Source organism: Oncorhynchus mykiss, chromosome 22 (genome assembly GCF_057628025.1).
Source record: "Oncorhynchus mykiss isolate SJ-2025 chromosome 22, ASM5762802v1, whole genome shotgun sequence".
Taxonomy (NCBI): Eukaryota; Metazoa; Chordata; class Actinopteri; order Salmoniformes; family Salmonidae; genus Oncorhynchus; species Oncorhynchus mykiss.
Genome location: NC_143043.1, coordinates 21516506 through 21536872, shown reverse-complemented (window position 1 = coordinate 21536872; position 20367 = coordinate 21516506). Strand labels below are relative to the sequence as shown.

At 40.3% G+C, this 20367-nt stretch overlaps 1 protein-coding gene across 6 annotated transcripts; it reads left to right on the top strand.

Annotated features, from left to right (window-relative positions):
• Positions 1–910: 910 nt before the first annotated feature.
• On the top strand, positions 911–17945 carry slc40a1 (solute carrier family 40 member 1). Of its 6 annotated transcripts, XR_016490565.1 has the most exons (10): positions 1338–1655; positions 1796–1863; positions 3001–3160; positions 3438–3553; positions 6404–6494; positions 7113–7239; positions 7627–7872; positions 12366–13016; positions 13923–15958; positions 15998–17945. XR_016490565.1 is itself a non-coding variant. In XM_090215711.1 (9 exons), the coding sequence occupies exons 6-9, from the start codon at positions 7173–7175 to the stop codon at positions 14243–14245; spliced, it is 1287 nt and encodes a 428-aa protein (XP_090071837.1). In that variant the 5' UTR covers positions 1338–1655; positions 1796–1863; positions 3001–3160; positions 3438–3553; positions 6404–6494; positions 7113–7172; the 3' UTR covers positions 14246–17945. The 6 variants fall into 6 exon arrangements, 3 of the variants coding, with proteins under 3 accessions (XP_021434884.3, XP_090071838.1, XP_090071837.1); XR_016490564.1 differs by lacking the exon at positions 6404–6494 and having other exon boundaries at positions 911–1655; XM_090215711.1 differs by having other exon boundaries at positions 13923–17945.
• Positions 17946–20367: the final 2422 nt, after the last annotated feature.

The following is a 20367-nucleotide window of genomic DNA, read 5'->3' as shown; positions in this document are numbered from 1 at the left end:
ATATTATTATCTCCTATCCCCCTTCCTTGCGCATATACATTTGTAGGTTTTAGACCCAAATAGACTGACCAACTTTATGCACACATGCACAGAAAATAAACAAGCAGTGCTGCTTCAAGCATTTCCCTCCATATAGCCTGCTTGCATATACGACACAACATGATAATTTGTGTTTGTTATGCCACAAGCAATGGATTATCCATCATTTATTATCTTAGTGTTTTTATATGTATTTTTCACTTTTCTTCCTGACAGGTAAGCAAATAGATAGGCTACTGTGCATTTATTTATCTGGGGTAGTCCACATCTATAACACTTGCCACTGTTTTCGAGTGAGTCCTGGGATACATAAAAGCAATAAAAAACAGTCACTATATATGTGTTGTATCTAACTATCTGCAACTATATATTTCTTTATCCCTCACCCAATATATGCAGTTATTATAAGCTGGGTGGTTTGAGCCCTGAATTCTTATTGGCTGAAACCCATGGTAATATCAGACCGTATACCACCGGGTATGACAACATATTTAGTTGTACTGCTCTAATTACATTGGTAACCAGTTTATAATAGCATTAAGGCTCCTCGGGGGGTTGTGATATATGGCCGATATACCACGGCTACGGGCTTTGTCCAGGCACTCCGAGTTGCGTGTTATGAACAGCCCTTACCCGTGGTATATTGGCCATATACCAAACCTCCTCTGGCCTTATTGCTTAATTATATAATTAATATTGTTGTAACAACCACCTAAATCATGGAACCTGTCAGATCTTTTGCAACAATGTATCAATAATTGGCCACAAGGCCTTTGTTTTGAATGCATTTACATTGATTATTTATATATGCATCATCACGCTGTGCTCGAGTCGTCGACTGGACTGTGCCGTGTGCTTCTGGCTGCTCACCGTATGCAGAGATACTTTTGAGGAGATGGTAAACTCCATTGGAATCGTATTACCGCCTATAGTGTACGTTGGCAATGCGCGATGCATTCTGGACGCTATCTCAAAAAAATCTAACATTTGCATGAATTTCGTCAACAAGAATGACAACATTACAAGTATTTTCCAAGACGTTAGATACGTTACTTGGTATCTGTAATATTGTATACCTTTGGAATCGTGACAATGCGTACTTCCGCGGAAAATAGGCACGTTTCTCGACTCATACCCCGACTTCGAGAAGGAATTGTGTGACGATTAGTTTAGCAACCATGTGACGCAACATGACAACGTGAACACGATTGGTCGGCAGTCTGCTGGGGTCCATTCATTGCCAAATGGTATTCATATCTCCACCTTTCTGTAATATCTCTGCTGTAGATATATTGACAGGGGACGGCGGGGACAAAAACACTGTTGGTAGTGCAGAAAAGACGAGAGAAGGCTGCTGGAGCCGTCCAGGAGATTTTATTGTTTTGCATTTGAACTAACAAGGCTTTTCGGAAAATATATATCTTTCCAACTTCAGCTACAGTGATAGCTAAGTTTGGAAAGGAGAAAGGGGAGCTTTGGAGTGCGTTTATCGAAAATTCAATGAACCGAGTATCGCCTGCATCGAAAGCCTGTACAAAGGGAAATAAATATTGACTAAATTATTTTGAGAAAAAAAATTGCAATGGATAACGCGGGACCTAAGAAACGTTATTGTGGTAGGTCAATTTGATATTTTCAGTGCTTTTAAAAGGACTCATTCAAATTGAATATTTGATTAAGTATTGATAACTGCCGATCTATTGACCACAGTTGTTCCGTTATCAACAAAGAATCTCAAACATAATTTCCCTTGCAGAATCTGTCCAATCCTTCTTCACATCGGCAAAGTTCCTTATTTACCTTGGACATGCCCTCTCCACATGGGTAAGTGAATCAAAAGTAGCCAATACAAAATGTCACAACCATTGTAAACCATTCATTTAAAATAATGTTTAGGTAGGCTATCACCCTAATTACTCATCATAGGTGGAGGGTCATTTGACAAAATCTTATAGCTTATTTATGTTTTAGACTAGGTACACACGTAGGGAATATGTATATAGGCCATTTCCCATCTCTTTGGGTACATTTTGCTTGAAAAAAAACACGGAAAAACACATTGATTAAGTCCAATGCCACATCAGTAAACACATGGATGTTTCCTTATAATGTGCGATGGTCTATTCAATATTTATTATGTCATGGTATTTCTAAATCAGGTAATTGCATTATTAAGGTCATGTTTCTTTTGTGTACAGTCCTTGACAGTAGACCATTATTAATTTATATAGGAAAGCTTTATATAGGCTCGATAGTAGGCTAGGATAATGTTTCTGCAAGCATTATCCATATACTGTAGCCCTACAGTATATTTTAACAGCTGGTTGCAACCTGGTCTCAGAGCATTTCTTGTTATTCTGTACATAAATCCAAGACACTCCATTTAGTATAATATGTTACGTTTCGTATGGTGTGTATTAATTTGTGGCGGTCCAGCACCCCTTTCATATGATATGTTGCAAATTACAATTCGTATTATATGTTACGGATTAGAAAAATGTACAATGTTACAAATTTGCCAAACATACTATACGGTATGAATTTGGAAAACGTATGATATGTTACGAATTCTAGATAGATGGCTAACGTTAGCTAGGCTAGGGGTTAAGGTTAGAGTTAAGTTTAGGAGTTAGGTTAAAGGGTTAAGGGAAGGGTTATCTAAAAGTGTTAGGGTTAGCTAACATGGTAAGTAGTTACAAAGTAACAAAAAAGTAGTACGTAGTTGAAAAGTTGCCTGTGATGAGATTCTAACTCACAACCTTTGGGTTGCTAAACGTTCACATTATACACCCACCCATCCAACTTTTTGGGGGGCCTTAAGTAACCATCTGTCTGATGGAACCATACCAAACGTAACATATAATAACTTTAGTGTGCCAGATTTACATTTTCTATGTTACGTCTAAGCTATGAAACCAGGTTGCTGGTTGAAACAACAATGTAACATGCATGTATTTGTAGGGAGATCGTATGTGGAATTTCGCTGTAGCTGTATTTCTGGTGGGGCTGTATGGCAATAGCCTCCTGCTCACGGCTGTGTACGGACTGGTGGTGGCAGGGTCAGTCCTGCTGCTCGGAGCCATTATCGGTGACTGGGTGGATAAAAACCCCAGACTCAAAGGTATGTAGCCATAAGTAGGCCTACTCTACAGTCAGTGTTTCTGAACAGAACTGAATACACAGAACATGAATAAGCAATATACAGTCCCAAAACGTTAGTACATGGTTAATTTTGTTTTGGATTAAAACTTTTGGGGAATGTGTTGATTTAGATGGAAATTGGAATAATTCTCTATTCGAGACCATTAAAATAACTTGATGCGTCTTGGTGATTTCTTCAGAAATCAATTGTTTATGACCAACTCTACATCTCTAATGCTTGTCCTCTAATTTGATAGTGGCCCAGACTTCACTGGTTGTCCAGAACTGTGCCGTCATACTGTGTGGGATCCTCTTGATGGTGGTTTTCCAGTTCAAAGAACAGCTCTCTGAGTTATATAATGGATGGGTTCTGGTAAGATTCCATTGCCTCAACTCTCTCATACTGTCATTTTAAACTTAGAATTGAATGGTTATTTGCAGCAGAAGCATTTACCCATTTGATAAGTACAACGTGACCTTTGTCTAATATGATCTGTAATTTAAAACAACCTTTACACATCAGTTCAGCCTCTGGACAGTAGCCTAGGCTACACATTGAATAATGTCTGAAAGCTTTCTTCACTATGCCTTTGAAATGAGCTACATCAGTATTTTACACTCAGACCTCGAGTTCACTCAATAACCTCGCATTTGAAACAGAAAGCCATGTCTTGCCTGAGTTGCGATCAAGAGAAAATTGTTTGATTCTTAAGATTACACAACGATTTGCCAGGAAACATGTTTGGCTTCTTGAAGGGGCTCGTTCTTTTGGTTGAATGTGTAGATCGGGTCCAAATGAGCAGATTTAATTTACATTGTCCAGCAAGACTTTGTCCCTAGGAAGAAATGCTGTGCCTTGTTTTTTGTTAATAAAATAAGACTGTTGCAATAGCGAATTTTACAATCTGCTGGCTGCTACACTATCAGGATCATGAAAGTGTCTCTCACGTGGTGCATTGTTGGACAAATCGTGTTTTTGTGAAGGGGCCCTTGGTTTTTGAGAGAGGGGGTTGCTGTAAGTTCTCTGGTATGTGTGTTTCTGGAGATGGGGGAGAAACAGGAGATTGAGTGTCTTGTTCATGACTGTGTAGTCAGCGGGTTCTTCTAGGGCTGTCATGTGAAGTCTAGAAATGCTGCCTAACCAGTTGAGCCAATCCATCTGTATTCCTCTGGCCAGAACAGCTGCAACCATAATATACACAACAAAAAACAGCAGGCCTGTTTGTTTCACTCTTACACTGGCTGATAATATGCTAACCTGAACAATAGTAGTTTTTCTCGTTGTTGTTGTGTAAGTGCTAGCTATAGGGGTTGACCGATTATTATTTTAATTTAATATAATACATATGGGCTTTTGGATGGGTGTTCTTAAGGTGATTCCACAGGTTGGTGGTATTTTTTTATTTAGCCGTTGCTGACCCCATGCTTACATCTTTATCACAAATAAGACACCTTGCTTTCCCTGGTGCCAATTCCATGTAATAGTCCCACACTGGTGCTCTGCTTTTCTGTAAAAATCTGTAAAACACACACACAGCTCTGAAGTGACAATGATACTGAAGAGTCTGCTTAGGAGACAAATACTCTCAACTGTTTGAATAAAAATAGAGTAAGTTACCTGTGATGAATGTTGAAATCAAAAACTGTAATTTCTATATGCAGGAAATCCTATTTTAATAATGGACATGGTAAGAATTGACTACCAAAGTGCGAGTCATAATTCCCATGACACCTTCTAGCAAAATCTGAAAAGCGTTTCCTTCATTCATTTATTCCATAGGATATTTTTATCTTAACTTAAAATAAGGTCTGTGTTTCGTGTAGGCTTACACCACCTTGCCAATGTTATAACTGTAGATATCCATAGGACAAGGTAACTGATCAATATTGGCTAAATATAAGCGAAGATAAAACATTTTGTAGAGTGGATTTATGAAAATATTTTGACAAACGTTACCATATCCTAGTGAGATCTACACGGGTATCAAAACGCCGAGGCGGTTTAAGCACGAAACACAGACCTTATCTGAAGTAGATCAAGACATTCAAGACATGAACGGTAAAATAACGAAGGAACCTCTTTCAAGTTCAGCCGCAAGTTATTACAGGAATTATAACGCGTCAACTATTTCTCTCTAAACCATATACCTTTGACTATTATGAGCCTGCTGCTGCCTACCACCCCTCAGTCAGACTGCTCTATCAAATCATAGACTTAACTATAATAAACACACAGAAATACGGGCCTTAGGTCAAATCCGGAAACTATTACCTCGAAAACAAAACATTTATTCCGTTCTTTATTTTATCTAACGGGTGGCATCCATGAGTCTAAATATTTCTGTTACATTGCACACCCTTCAATGTTATGTCATAATTACGTAAAATTCTGGCAAATTAGTTCGCAAAGAGCCAGGCGGCCCAAACTGTTGCATATACCCTGACTCTGTGTGCAATGAATGCAAGAGAAGTGACAATTTCACCCGGTTAATATTGCCTGCTAACCTGGATTTATTTTAGCTAAATATGCAGGTTTAAAATATATACTTGTGTATTGATTTTAAGAAAGGCATTGATGTTTATGGTTAAGTACACAATTGGAGCAACGACAGTTGTTGATTGATTGTTTTTTATAAGATAAGATTAATGCTAGTTAGCAACTTACCTTGGCTTAATGCATTCGCGTAACAGGCAGGCTCCTCGTGAGGCAGGTGGTTAGAGCGTTGGACTAGTTATCTGCAAGATTGGATCCCCCGAGCTGACAAGGTCAAAATCTGTCGTTCTGCCCCTGAACAGGCAGTTGACCCACCGTTCCTAGGCAGTCATTGAAAATAAGAATGTGTTCTTAACTGACTTGCCTAGTTAAATAAAGATTAAATAAAGGTGTAAAAAATAAATAGGCAAAATCGACGCCCAAATACACCGATTTCCGATTGTTATGAAAACTTGAAATCGGCCCCAATTAAATTGGTCGACCTCTAGTTCGAATCCATGCTGTATCACATCCTGCCGTGATTGGGAGTCCCACAGGGCGGCGCACAATTGGCTCAGCGTTGTCCGGGTTTGGCCGGTGTAGGCCGTCATTGTAAATAAGAATTTGTTCTTAAAACTGACTTGCCTAGTTAAATAAAAATGTTAAATAAAAAAAGAGAAATAGAGCAGGTGTAGTCTTTTGATAATAGAAAGGAAGTTGTCTAGGCCATTTACTGTATGTCTGTTTTAGATTACGGGGATATAATCTACATGCACGCAGCAGCTTCCACACTTTAACCTCTAGATGCTGTTTTCCATTGTACCCTTGGAGTTATCAAAAGGTGGGTTGGGCCTTTGTATGTAAGAGAGCAGCATTCCCTTTCTGTTTATTTGCAAAGTGCTCCTGTAGAAACTTTCGATGTATCTGACACTCGTACTGCATTTTATTGTTTTGACCTTGACAAGAGCACAGGATTGCATAGTGCTAGAGGGTCCAAAGGTGGCTTCTGATTTAGGTACAGTAGTTTTTATGCTCCACAGATGTGGAATATGTTGCAAGGGAGGCTTGAATGCCCTTTAGGGACTTTAGAGCAATAGTGGGGGATGTTCTAAGTGAAGATTATATATATATATATATATATATATATATATATATATATATATATATATATATATATATTTTTTTTTTTAATTATCATATTTTGTATTCAAGTGTGTGTTTTGTATTGTGCAGGGCTCATTTGAAAGAGACTTGGTCTCCATGACACCCTGTTAAAATAAAGATGAACACATTTTTAAAAAGAAAAAAAAGAAAGTAAGATCACATGTTGAGGCCAAAAATATCACACTGGAAACTTTGTTCATGTTTTGATTTTTCAACAGTATATTTATAAAGTTAACTTGTATGTTTTGATTTTTACCTAAGCGATCAATAATGTTTTTGTTTTCATGGTTTTCAGACATGCTGCTATATCTTGGTCATCTCCATAGCCAACATTGCTAACTTGGCCAGTACTGCCATGTCCATTACCATCCAGAGAGACTGGGTGGTCGTTGTGGCTGGACAGGACAGCAGCAAGCTGGCAGGTCAGTCTCCTTGGGAAACCATCACCAATCGATTGGCCTCGTGACCGGGCATTTATCTCCTTGCAGTGGCGTGACTTTGAACCCAACCAAAGCAAAAAAACTAATTGTTATTTTATAACTTCCCCAGTTTCCCCTTGGTTTACAAACGCTATCAAACAAATTAACACAGTAAAAATGCAACACTTCCGAACATCTAATCTCAAAGGAATGTTTTCACAAGCCATAAAGACCCACAGTTCACAAATAACCAGAGCTATGTGCTACAGTTTGCTTATCTGCACCATTGAAGTAAATTGACCTTCAGGAAATCTATAAAAATCCCTGTCATATGAATTTGCTTTTCCTGTGGATAATGGACAATAAAATAATTCTGCGCTTCTTCAATAGACATGAATGCCACAGTACGGATCATCGACCAGCTAACAAACATCCTGGCGCCTATGTTGGTGGGCCAGATCATGGCTTTCTGCTCCAACTTTATTGGCTGCGGCTTCATCGCCGGCTGGAACCTGTGCTCTATGTGCTTGGAGTACTGTCTGCTGTGGAAAGTCTACCAGAAAACTCCAGCACTGGCCATGAAGGCTGTCAAGAAAGAAGACTACCAGGAACTGAAACGACTGAACTCCCCAAAAGGTATGTTCTAGCCCTCCAGTTCTCTGAAACATCAATGAACATCACTGATAGATATCATGTCTTAACATCAGTGTTCTTGTGAAATATTGTAACAAAAAAATGTAAACCAAATAGAAATCTGTTTTTGAAAGAAAGACTAAATGCTGAGATCTGGGCCCGTATCAACAAAGTGTCTCAGTGTAGGAGTGCTGAGCTAGGATCAGTTTTGCCTTATAGATCACAATGAATTAGTCTTGATTAAAGCTCAATATTAAATTAAAATCTCCCTACGATCATATCTAAGCCAATGTGACACCAATGTCTATGAAACTTTGCAAATCAACTTGGCAATACAAAACAACCCCCACCTCATCATAAGCAGTCCGGCCGTTACCGAGAATCACATAGCAGATAACAGGGTCGTTAGCATTAGGAAAAAATAAATAAATTCTTGCCCCGACCTAGCTCAATATCTATCTAGGCATCAGATAAGAACGAGACTAGTGTCCATAAAGTGATCATTAGACTTGATCATGATCATCACCTTCTGGACTGAATATGTTTGTAGGGGTAACAGTTTTGATGACATTTATAATTTAAATTGCTCTCACGTGCTCATTTCTGTCCATTAAGTCATAGGTTAACAGGTTAAGTCAGTTCCACATTAAATGTTTGATTTGTTCGATAATGTCCATTAATTATGTCCAAAGAGCTACTTTTGTTAGCACGTTTGGTAAACAAATCCAAAGTCATGAAGCGCGTTCCCTAGTTAAAGACGACATGTCAAAAAGTTCAGTTACTGTCGGTAGAAACATGTCAAACGATATATGGAATCAATCTTTAGGATGTTTTTAACATACAACTTCAATAATATTCCAACCGGAGAACTCCTTTGTCTTCAGAAAAGCAAAGGAACGCAGCTACCTCATGTGAAATGCGCGTGACCAGCGCGTGACTGCTGGCAGACCTCTGACTCATTTCTCTCTTATTCGGTCCCATTTCACAGTAGAATCCTCAAACAAGTTTCTAAAGCAGCCTTAGGAAGTGCAATATAACCAATATCCCACGGTGTATTCAATAGGGGCTGGGTTGAAAATCGACCAACCTTAGATTTCCCACTTCCTGTTTGGATTTCTTCTCAGGTTTTTGACTGCCATATGAGTTCTGTTATACTCACAGACATCATTCAAACAGTTTTAGAAACTGCAGATTGTCTTCTATCCAATACTAATAATAATATGCATATTTTAGCAACTGGGACTGAGGAGCAGGCAGTTTACTCTGGGCACCTTTCATCCAAGCTACTCAATACTGCTCCTGCAGTCATAAGAAGTTTTTAAACCACTCAAGTGTTGCTTTAGTAGTATGCGTCGGGTCATTGTCCTGCTGGAAGGTGAACCTCCGTCCCAGTCTCAAATCTCAGGAAGACTAAAACAGGTTTCCCTCAAGAATTTCCCTGTATTTAGCGCCATCCATCATTCCTTCAATTCTGGCCTGTTTCCCAGTCCCTGCCGATGGAAAACCATCCCCAGAGCATGATGCTGCCACCACCATGCTTCACTGTGGGGATGGTATTCTAGGGGTGATGAGAGGTGTTGGGTTTGCACCAGACATAGCGTTTTCCTTGATGGCCAGAAAGTCCCACATGCCTTTCGGCGAACACCAAACGTGTTTGCTTATTTCCTTCTTTAAGCAATGGATTTTTTTCTGGCCACTCTTCCATTAAGCCCAGCTGGGGAGTTTTACCGCTCCTTCAGCGTTATCTTTGGTCTCTTTGTTGCCTCTCTGATTAATGCCCTCCTTGCCTGGTCTGTGAGTTTTGGTGGGTGGCCCTCTCTTGGCAGGTTTGTTCTGGTGTCATATTCTTTCAATTTTTTAAGAATGGATTTAACGGTGCCCTGTGGGATGTTCAAAGTTTCAGATATTTTTTAATAACCCAACCCTGATCTGTACTTCTCCACAACGTTGTCCCTGACCGGTTTGGAGAGCTCCTTTGTCTTCATGGTGCCGCTTGCTTGGTGGTGCCCCATGCTTAGTGGTGTGGCAGATATCACGTCAAGTGGTCACATGAGTTTTGCTTGCGCAACAGAATTTGGATAGCCATTGTTTTCCCCTCTCCTACTGTGAGACATATGCGGTTGATATATTATCGATTATATATTTTAAAAACAACCTGAGGATTGATTATAAAAAACATTTGACATGTTTCTGTGGACATAATGGAAACTATTTGGAATTTTCGTCTGCGTTGTCGTGACTGCTCTTCTCTGCGGATTTCTGAACATACCTCCGTTTGTTTGTCGCGTTATTTTGGATATAAAAATCATCTTTATGGAACAAAAGGAACATTTGTTGTGTAACTGGGAGTCTCGTGAGTGAAAACATCCGAAGATCAAAGGTAAACGATTAATTTTATTGCTTTTATGATTTTCGTGACCGAGCTACCTGATGCTAAGTGTACTTAATGTTTTTTCGTGCGATCGATAAACTTACAAACGCTTGGATTGCTTTCGCTGTAAAGCATAATTTCAAAATCTGACACGACAGGTGGATTAACAAAAGGCTAAGTTGTGTTTTCCTATATTGCACTTGTGATTTCATAAATATTACTATAAATATTTATATTCATTGTATGTAGTGCTATGCTATTCAGCGGTAGTTGATGACTCTTATCCCCTTAGGGGGATTGCAGCCATAACAGGTTAAATGGAGTGTTTTCAACAAATCAACTGTTTTAAACTGTCTTTTTACAAAGCAAGATAAATAAACTTTCAATCAGTACTGAATGAATGAACAAAATAATTTTGGAACAAACGATTCCCGACTGTCCATTTTTTAAATGGTCTGTCGATGTCAATATGTTAAGACTAGGGTTCATAGTGTAATGGTTAGAGCTACCACCTGTGGATCAACGTTTTCGTAGCAGTAGGTTAGGATAATTAGGTTAAGGGTTAGCGAAAAATGCTCTCCTAACCTGCTATTAAAAGTAACTTGTATCGAAGCGCCGTGTTTTTAGGGAGTCCTGTCCGTGGACGATGAAATCAAGGCCAGTGCAGACCGCACCAAAATAATACGTCGGTGTAGGTTCCCTTTGTGGGAAGTAGCCATCAACAAGTAAAAAACTGGAGGGGGGTCTGGAAGGCTCTCCTTCAGTCATCCAATTTATTCAGTACTTTGAGAGTGACTTACAGGAATTGGTATGTGCTTATAATGTAAAGCAGCTGTCGATATTCACCCCCCTCCCTTTTTAAAAGGGAGAATCCATGTGTTTTGCATAAATGCAAATAGACAATAGCCAGGGCCTGGTTTCCCAATATTGATGGAACTTAAGCTTAAGAGTGTTATAACAATCCATCGTTTCTATAAACGGCCAAAGAACTTGCATGCGTTTCCCCAAAACACCACGTAGGGAGAACTTTCAATAAGTGTTAGAGCATGTCAACATCCTAGTAGGATCGAAAGAAAGGCTGTGCTGCTCTCAGATCAGCGTTCTCCATTCAAATCGTACCTTAACATTAGGTACTGACAACGGATCAGCTCCTAGAGAGAAATTATCACCTATGGCTGCAAATAATTAGGTGGCTTATTCCAATGCTTAGGCTATGCACTGAATATTTAGGCTATGCACATGAATGACACATTGTGCACGTTAAGCCTGCAAATCCATGAAATTGAGAAAAAAAGTAGACGGCTTACAATTAGCAAAATATAACTCAATTGAACATGAAATTGATTTAAATATATAGGCCTATACTCTACTTACTTACTCTATTAATTTTAAGGCAGTCGGATTATTTTATACCCTTTGCTGGTTTATAACAATTGCAAAGACATTGGCAACTTTGTACTGTAGTAAGCTTCGTTCAGAAGTTATTGTGGTCATAGAGATAGAATCCATGTGTTTATCTATGTTTAGCTGAGAATCTTGTGTGTATAAAGTGACACAAGGGCAAAAGAAAAGCATCCAACAACCCAGTTAGCTGTTCAATGAGTGGTCAGAGGCCATCTGTAAATAAGTGTTTAAGTGCAATTTCAGTAACGAACGGAGATTTAACGATGCACCTACAAAGGTTCTGATGATGAACTTAGCCTTAAGATGCTTTTGGGAAACTGAGCCCTAAATTGAGACACATTTGATTTGACATTTTAAGCGCAAATTACATTTTTTAAAATACCTTTTGCATGTGGAAATGTTGTAGAAATTGTGTAATCACCATGGGAAAAAGAGTTAAGTGAGAGAAGTAGGGATTGGTCTGAAAGAAATTCATGAGCAGCACAATGCCTACTCCACCCGTGCTCTACCAAGGTTTTCCAGTACGCAGCTTTGACCTATTAAAGTAGCTATGCTGCTCTATTGTACTTTAAATAATGCGAATGCAGGTTGCTTAAGATTCAAATGGACAGATCCTAGGTCAACACTCCTGCTGAGACACTGTGGATACGGGCCCTGATCTGTGTACAGTTGTGTGGCCCAAAAACTCATGTCCATCTGCTCTTCTTCCTGTGGTCTGCAGAGCTAGAGAACGGCCAGGGCCCAGTGGAGGGCTCCCAGCTCATGAACGAGACCACTGTCGTCAAGGCCGACTCTCCCAGGAAGACTGGCTGCTGCTACCAGATGGCGGAGCCCCTGCGCACCATCCGCGATGGCTGGGTGGCCTACTACAACCAGTCCATCTTCTTCGCTGGCATGTCCCTGGCTTTCCTCTACATGACAGTGCTGGGCTTTGACTGCATTACCACAGGCTATGCCTACATGCAGGGCCTCAACGGCTCTGTGCTCAGCCTGCTGATGGGCGCCTCAGCCGTGTCGGGCATCTGTGGCACGGTGGCCTTTACCTGGGTTCGCAAAAGCTGTGGCCTGATCCGCACAGGCTTCATCTCGGGTGTGGTGCAGCTCTCCTGCCTAATGCTGTGCGTGGCGTCTGTCTTCGCACCGGGCAGCCCCTTTGACCTCAGTGTCTCGCCTTTCCAGGACATCTATAGCCACCTGACTGGGAAGAGCAGCGCCCTGCCGGAGGCCGCCTACCCGACTAGCGTGCTAACCATCGATGGTCAGGGTCTGCTGGTTAATAGTTCGACCGTGCCGCCCGCCGAGGAACTGCCGCCTCTGCAGTCCTACATGTCAGTCAGCCTGCTGTTTTCTGGGGTCATTGCTGCTAGAATTGGTGAGTTACTCGAAAGTCCACATTGGGAAAAGCCCTAATGAGTGCTACTATGTTAAGTTACACAGAAGTCTAAAACAATGCGTCACATCATTCCGTAGCGCATGAACTTTGTTGTATAAGGCAGGGGTTCCCAAACGTTATGAAGGCGGGGACCCCTTTTGTGATAGCAAATTCATCAGGGACCCCCTCAAAATCAGAACACAACTCCCAACTTTAGATTGCGATAAAAATAGCATACAAAGAGTTTTACTATGACTGCTGCAGTGCATGCATGGCTAGACTAACCAAGTCTCGGGCCCTGGGTTTTTTGTTGTTGTTGAAAGACTCCCTCTTCCCAGTGGAGAAAATGTGCAATTTAGCAGCTAATTTCCTCTCCGTCTCATTCGTAGCCAATTTTTAGTCTAATTTCCTGCAACTCTACACATTTTGCCATGGGTAGAAAGAACGTTTTGCAGTTTTAAAGCTTAAAATTAGGAAGGAAATACAGGAAGTACTGAGTTGAAAATGGAGTAACTGTGGATCCCTGTGAGCCTCCCAGGCCATCCCTCTAAGGGTAAATTGTAGATTAATATGACATTGTATTGCACCCTCTAAACTTTTTCCACAGACCCCACATTTGGTTATTCTGTTTTGGCTAGAAATATTTATTTAAAAATGAAAAAATTGAGATCAGACCTCTCCAGCTTAGGAACCACTGGTATAAGGCAGCAGCCACCACTTCGCGGGAAGTCGGCTCCAGTCGGTGTTAATGTCACCATTGCCAGCCTTTGATGCCAATATAGTAGACAATAATATCTAATATAGTAGATAATGATTATTAAATCAATATGATTATTTTTCTATTGCTTTTATGTGGCCGTAAAAATGCCATTCTGAATGACTGCTGTGCCGTCATCCCCTCTGCAGGTCTATGGTCCTTTGACTTAACCGTGACCCAGCTCATCCAAGAGAATGTGATCGAGTCGGAGAGGGGACTGATCAACGGCGTCCAGAACTCCATGAACTACCTCCTAGACCTTCTGCATTTCATCATGGTGATTCTGGCGCCCAACCCAGAGGCCTTCGGCCTGCTCGTCATCCTCTCCGTCTCATTCGTGGCTATGGGCCACATAATGTACTTCAGGTTTGCCTTTAAGAGCCTCGGGCGGCGCCTCTTCCTCTGCTGGTCTCCAGAGCAGCAGACTCAGGCCCTCCCCGACTCTCCCTCCTTGCTTCCTACCACGGTGTAACCCATTAAAGAGACTCTTTCCCTGCTTACAGCTCCGCCTGCAGTACAAATGCCCCCTTCTCCTCCAGCCCCCTAGTCATCAACCTAAACATGCTTGTAGCCCCGGCAGGACTAATGTATTTACTTTTGCGCCTTACCCTAGCAGGTGCTGTCCTTTGTCATTGTAGATAGCATTTACCGTTCGCTGAGGGAGGGTAGTGCGGCCGCAGACACAGAGAAGGAGTCTCTCTCAGACAAACAACCCAGATCATGAGGTCATAAGTGTCACAAAAAGACCACTTCCCTACTTCCAATATTTAAAATGTAGCAGTCTTGTCATGCATTCAGCTTAAAAGCTAAATTAAAATGTGGAAAATTGCAGGTATTGCCACTTGCAGTTACTACGGTTACAGCTGGGTACTGCTCAAGTATGTGCTAGTGCTGTTTGCATCTCATTACAGCTCTGCATCAGCCGTGGGATTCCCATTTCCACTTTGAAGCCATTTGTTTCTCAGTAGTTTATTGGTGCTATAAATCATTTGTGTTAGCATTTGTTATTTCAGCTTTAGTAATTAATGCTTTAGATGATCGGTTCTTGCTCATTTCTCTTTAATACACGGTTATAAGGGTTATGCAAATGTATTTATTCAAGGAGCACAAATACTTATGTTTATCTATACATGGAGTGTACAAAATATTAGGAACACCTGCTCTTTCTATGACGGACTGACCAGGTGAACGTTACGATCCTTATTGGTGATACCTAAATCCACTTCAAAGACAGGTTAAAGAAGGATTTTAAGCCATGAGATAGACATGGATTGTGTGTGTGCCATGGAGGGTGAATAGGCAAGACAAAATATTTAAGTTCCTTTGAACGGGGTATTGTAGTAGATGCCAGGTGCACCGGTTTGAGTGTGTCAAGAACTGCAACGCTGCTGGGTTTTTCACGCTCAACAATTTCCCGTGTGTATCAAGAATAGTCCACCACCCAAAGGACAGCCAGCCAACTTGACAACTGTGGGGAGCACTGGAGTCAACATGGGCTAGCATCCCTGTGGAACACTTGACACATTGTAGAGTCCATGCACCAACTGATTGAGGCTGTTCTGAGGGCAAAAGGGGGTGCAACTCAATATTAGGCAGGTATTCCTAATGTTTTGTACACTCAGGTGTATATTCTCAATGTGTCACCACTATTGTATTTCTCACCCAACGTTGGTGCTAATGTACTAGCTATAGCAAACAGATGGAAAACTGTGCAAAAAACATTAACAACGCACTCAATGACCAAAGTGGACCTTCTTATATAGCTTAAAGGAAGTGAGGGGAAAACCGGTTTGTTACATTTTGTTTGAGCATTCCAAATATTTTTTGATGTGAAGTGACAGTGAAACTTGTATAAGCTCATTAACGCTATTGTAGACACTTGTGTACACTTAAGATCTCGACCCCCTCCCCGCAATTCTCTTAACTATAGTATAACAATGTAAACTACTAGTTATTTGTCATAATAGATTTCTACTCAGGTATTCACACGCCTTGTCTTTTTCCACATTGTGTGTTACAGCCTGATTTCAAATTGAGATTGTGTTTCTAGCCTACACACAATACCCCATATTGTCAGTGGAATTGTTTCACATTTTCAAATTAAAAATGAAAAGCTGAAATGTCGAGTCAATAAGAATTCAACCCCTTTGTTATGACAAGCCTAAATAAGTTCAGGAGTAAAAATGTGCTTAACAAGTTGCATGGACTCACTGTGTACAATGAGTTTAACATGATTTTTTAAATGACTAACTCACCTCTGTACCCCACACATCCAAATAATTTTAAGGTCCCTCAGTCGAGCATTGAATATCAAACAGATTAAACCACAAAGACCAGCAAGGTTTTCCAATGCCTCATAAAGAAGGGCACCTATTGGTAGATGGGCAAAAATGTTAAAAAAAAAAAAGCAGATGTTGAATATCCCTTTGAGCATGGTGAAGTTATTAATTACACTTTTGATGGTGTATCAATACACGCAGTCACTACAAAGATACAGGCATCCTTGCTAACTCAGTTGCCGGAGTGGAAGGAAACCGCTCTGGGTTTTCAGCATGAGGCCAATGGTGACTTTAAAACCACTAGTTTAAAGGCTGTGAAAGGATAAAACTGAGGATGGATCAACAGCAATACGAACAAAATTGACAAAGTGAAAAGGAAGCCTGTACTGAATAAAACATAGTTGTGTTGTTTGTGGTAAATCCAATACATTAAAGTACCAATCTCCATATTTTCAAGCATAGTAGTGGCTGCATCATGTTATGGGTATGCTTGTAATAGTTAAGGACTGGATAGTACAACAACAAAAAAGAAACAGAATGAAGCCAAACAGGCAAAATCAGTGGAAAACCTGGTTCAGTCTGCTTTCCAACATACACTGGGAGATTAATTCACCTTTCAGCAGGACAATAACCGAAAACAAGGCCAAATCTACAATGGAATTGCTTACCAAGAAGAGGGTGAATGTGACCGAGTTACAGTTGACATATCTAATTGAAAATCAAATGGCAAGACCTGAAAATGGTTGTCTTGCAATGATCAACAACCAATTTGAAAAAGCTTGAAGAATTTTGAAAATAATAAAAATGGGCAAATGTTGCACAATCCAGACGTGGAAAGCTTAGACTTACCAAGAAAAGCTCACAGCTGTAATCACTGCCAAAAGGTACAGGGAAAAATAAAAAATAAATTTCATTTTTGTCATCGTGGGATATTGTGTAGATGGCGAAGAGAAAAAAAGTAATACATTTTGAATTCAGGCTGTAACAATGTGGAATAAGTCAAGGAGTATGAATACTTTAAGTGATTGTACTATGTCCATAATAATGGCTGAGCTCCTGCCTCCCCACTTTGAGGAGTTTTAGTTTCCTGGCGGGCCCATGATACCGAGCCATCATTACGCTAAGCTCTGCCACAAATGCAAACACACAGTGCAATCGTAAACCCAGACACAAGGTGAGCATGAAAAACTGTAAGCATCTTCAGGTTGTCTCAGCTGGCCAAGGACTGCCATTACACCAACCAGGTGGTTGCCAGGCAGAACTGTACGTTCGTAGCTCTTGGAGCTCTCCAACGCCACTAAAATGTTTGCAGAAGCCTTATTTATTTTTTAAAATGTGGTTTGACTCACTAATACTCACATGTTCACAATAGACTATGGTTATTACCTCTTCCCATGAAAACCATGGACGAGATTTTGTAATGAAAATATTAGGATTGGTGCAGAGAATAGCCACAGCACTTTAAGAGAACAGTGAGGCCTTTCTTTACATCTGCCTACAAGAGTCTTTTAATACACCGCCCAGAGCTAGAGTCAGACAGGACTGCAGGTTTGTGGAACTGCAGCTGGTGTTCTGTAGAGAAATGGCAGGAACTGAGCTCTATGTTGATGTTTGACATGGGTTACCCCTCAAATGTAAAGTAAGCACATTCTCCAGAAAATAACAGCGCATTTGTTCTTAACATTTATTCAGGAATACTTCATACAAGGCAATTTTATATTTTTCATATAACAATTGCCGTCAATTGATAGACTATTTGATACACTGTACTGGATGTACATTTTTTGTAGTTGAACATTGTCAGATTATCGTCTTTAAATGTTGGTCTTGTTTTTAAAATGTTTTTATATAAGTGTTAACTTCTCAATTAGCAAATAAATGTTTTCTGAACGATTTGTGAAATTTCTCTGCCTCGTGTTTACAAAGCAATGCTCTCATGCATAATAGTAATGGGATTTTGTTGTTGATTGTTACAGATCAATATTTGTTATTTTTTTGCCACTGTATGTAGTGTACACTAGCTCTGGTCGGCTGTACCTGCATCAAAACCCTGGTATTTTTCATCCTATAGCATCTTTTTAAAACAGCGAGCCAACCATATTTTCAGGACTTATTTCCCTGACAGATCAAAACTAGTTGTTTTCTCATGCTCTCGTCTCTCTGCAGCAGACATAGTGAGCTAAATGTTTGGAACATCAAATCGCATTACATATAGAATCATGAGAACCGCAATACATATCGTATCGGCACATCGTAAGGTCCCTAGCAATTCCCAGCCCTAATGCATAAACCAAAGAATCATGAGTACACTGTTCCAATGGACCATAATGTACTGTCCATAATCTACCATCATTGTTAAATACAGAAAAAGCATTGTTAGATAATCTGTTAAAAAAAAAAATTGAATCATTGTGAAATCATTCATCACAGCTTGCAACAGAGTACATTGAGATGAAGTCAATGTAATTCTTGCATTCACTTCAAATGTGTGGAAGACAGTTATACAGCTTGTATTGCATGAGCTCTGAAATAAATAAAAAGTCTTCACACTGTCTCGTTGGTGTTTTATGTTATCACAGGAACCAAATCATTGTACTGTATAAGAAGACTGCAGCCATTTTAAGAGGCCCCCTCAGTCAGTTCCTAGTCCCCAGTTCTCTAGCTCTGGCCAGGCCGTCACTGTGCAGGTTCAAATTCCACAGGGGTTAGTCCCTAATTTGCCCCAGAAGCCCCTTTGACAGCCAGTGTTAAATGGACTGACTGGCTAAGCTGAGCTGTATGATCTAGACCTGTGTGCTTGCAGGCGAAAGACAAAGAGTGACCTGGTTTCCCACAACATGAGTGACAGATTGGGCAGAACAGACCCGTGTGACCAGTAGGTCGACTGGCTTTTCTGGATTTGCATCAGCGCCGCCTGTCCCCAAATTGCTCACAAGCTCTCTAAGAGGCCCAGTGCATTATATTGACACACTAACCAACAGTTACAAACGCTCCTCCTGGCCTTGAGGGTTTAAGGGGAAAAGTGCACTTTACGAAGTCCAATGCCTACTTAAATTAACTAAGACTCCAGATAAAACAAACATGCAGAAGATTTGAGTTTGTTTCCTCAGATAATGTCACACTGATCTTAAGAAACATCAACATACAAAATAGAATCTTAATAGTTCCGATTTTTTTCATATTTCCTGCTAAATTAACCCCTTCTTTAAAAATTAGGAGCACAGTGACCTATGGCCGGCCTGACATTGCCGATAGCTTCTTAAGAACACAACTGGCTTTCTACCCTCAGTGATCTCTATTCTGGTTAAATGGGATCAGGTTTACAGTCCCAGGTGATATTGGGTCACTAACAGGCTAAACATACCTCACTGACTAAACATATCCTTTTGGGCCAATAGAGAAACCAACTGAGCGTGACCCAGTTTCTGCTGAGGCAGACCTACGCACGCTTTGTCAACTTGAGGAACAGAAAAATGTGACTTGGTCAGTTTTAAGTGCCTTGTCAGGGCTTGGAGCTCATTCTACCTCTAGGAACTACAATTACATCCATGATGCCAGCAACCTTGACACATATAGTGTATGAATAACATTGATTGCATTAGCTGGACTTTGATAAGTGAGTCAATCTGCATAATAAACAATACTGCATGGTAGGCTTGGGCAGTATACTGGGGTATTTGGAAATAGCCAGGGGATGGTTTTTCCAATACCATTTAAAATCATTTGAAGTTTTTTGCTACATTTTTATTTTTGTAGCTACTTTAGGCAAATACCTGCAGTCAACTTGTGCAATACGTTCTTTATTTCACCTGTCACATTATGAAGCATACAGTAGTTCCCCAGAACAGTTGAGCCTGTTTGTTTGTAAATAGTGCAACCGTAGAAAGCGGGAGCAGGTGAGTCCAGCTGTGGTATTGACAGGGAGTTTTTTTGCTTCACAGAAAATACATTAGTGCCACACATTTGTCTGAAAATAAATGAACTTTCAGATGACAACACAAGCGCAACACTATTTGGCAGGCAGCCATATGAGCTTACAATGACAAAGCAAGGCATTTTTGTATAAAAACAAAACAATGCATGACCATCATATTTCTAAATGTTAATAATAGAAAGAATGTAGCCAGCTACATTTCCTAATGTTTTGCTTAAAGTTAATCTTTCATTTTACCAGAGAAAAGTAGGCTGGCTACACTGAGAAAAGTACCAGAGAAAGTAGCTACACTGTCAGAGCGTTGACTATCAGTGATAGAATTCATGAACGGGCATTTTGAATGGAGAAGTGCAACTGAAGCACAAAATGTCTGACACCGAG

Excerpts from the sequence above, each read along its gene's own strand:
- slc40a1 (XM_021579209.3), top strand. The coding sequence starts at position 1,622 with ATGGATAACGCGGGACCTAAGAAACGTTATTGTG. Across the intron at positions 3,161-3,437 it reads TAAAAACCCCAGACTCAAAG|TGGCCCAGACTTCACTGGTT; the intron begins GTATGTAGCCAT and ends CTAATTTGATAG. Across the intron at positions 7,240-7,626 it reads GGACAGCAGCAAGCTGGCAG|ACATGAATGCCACAGTACGG; the intron begins GTCAGTCTCCTT and ends CTTCTTCAATAG.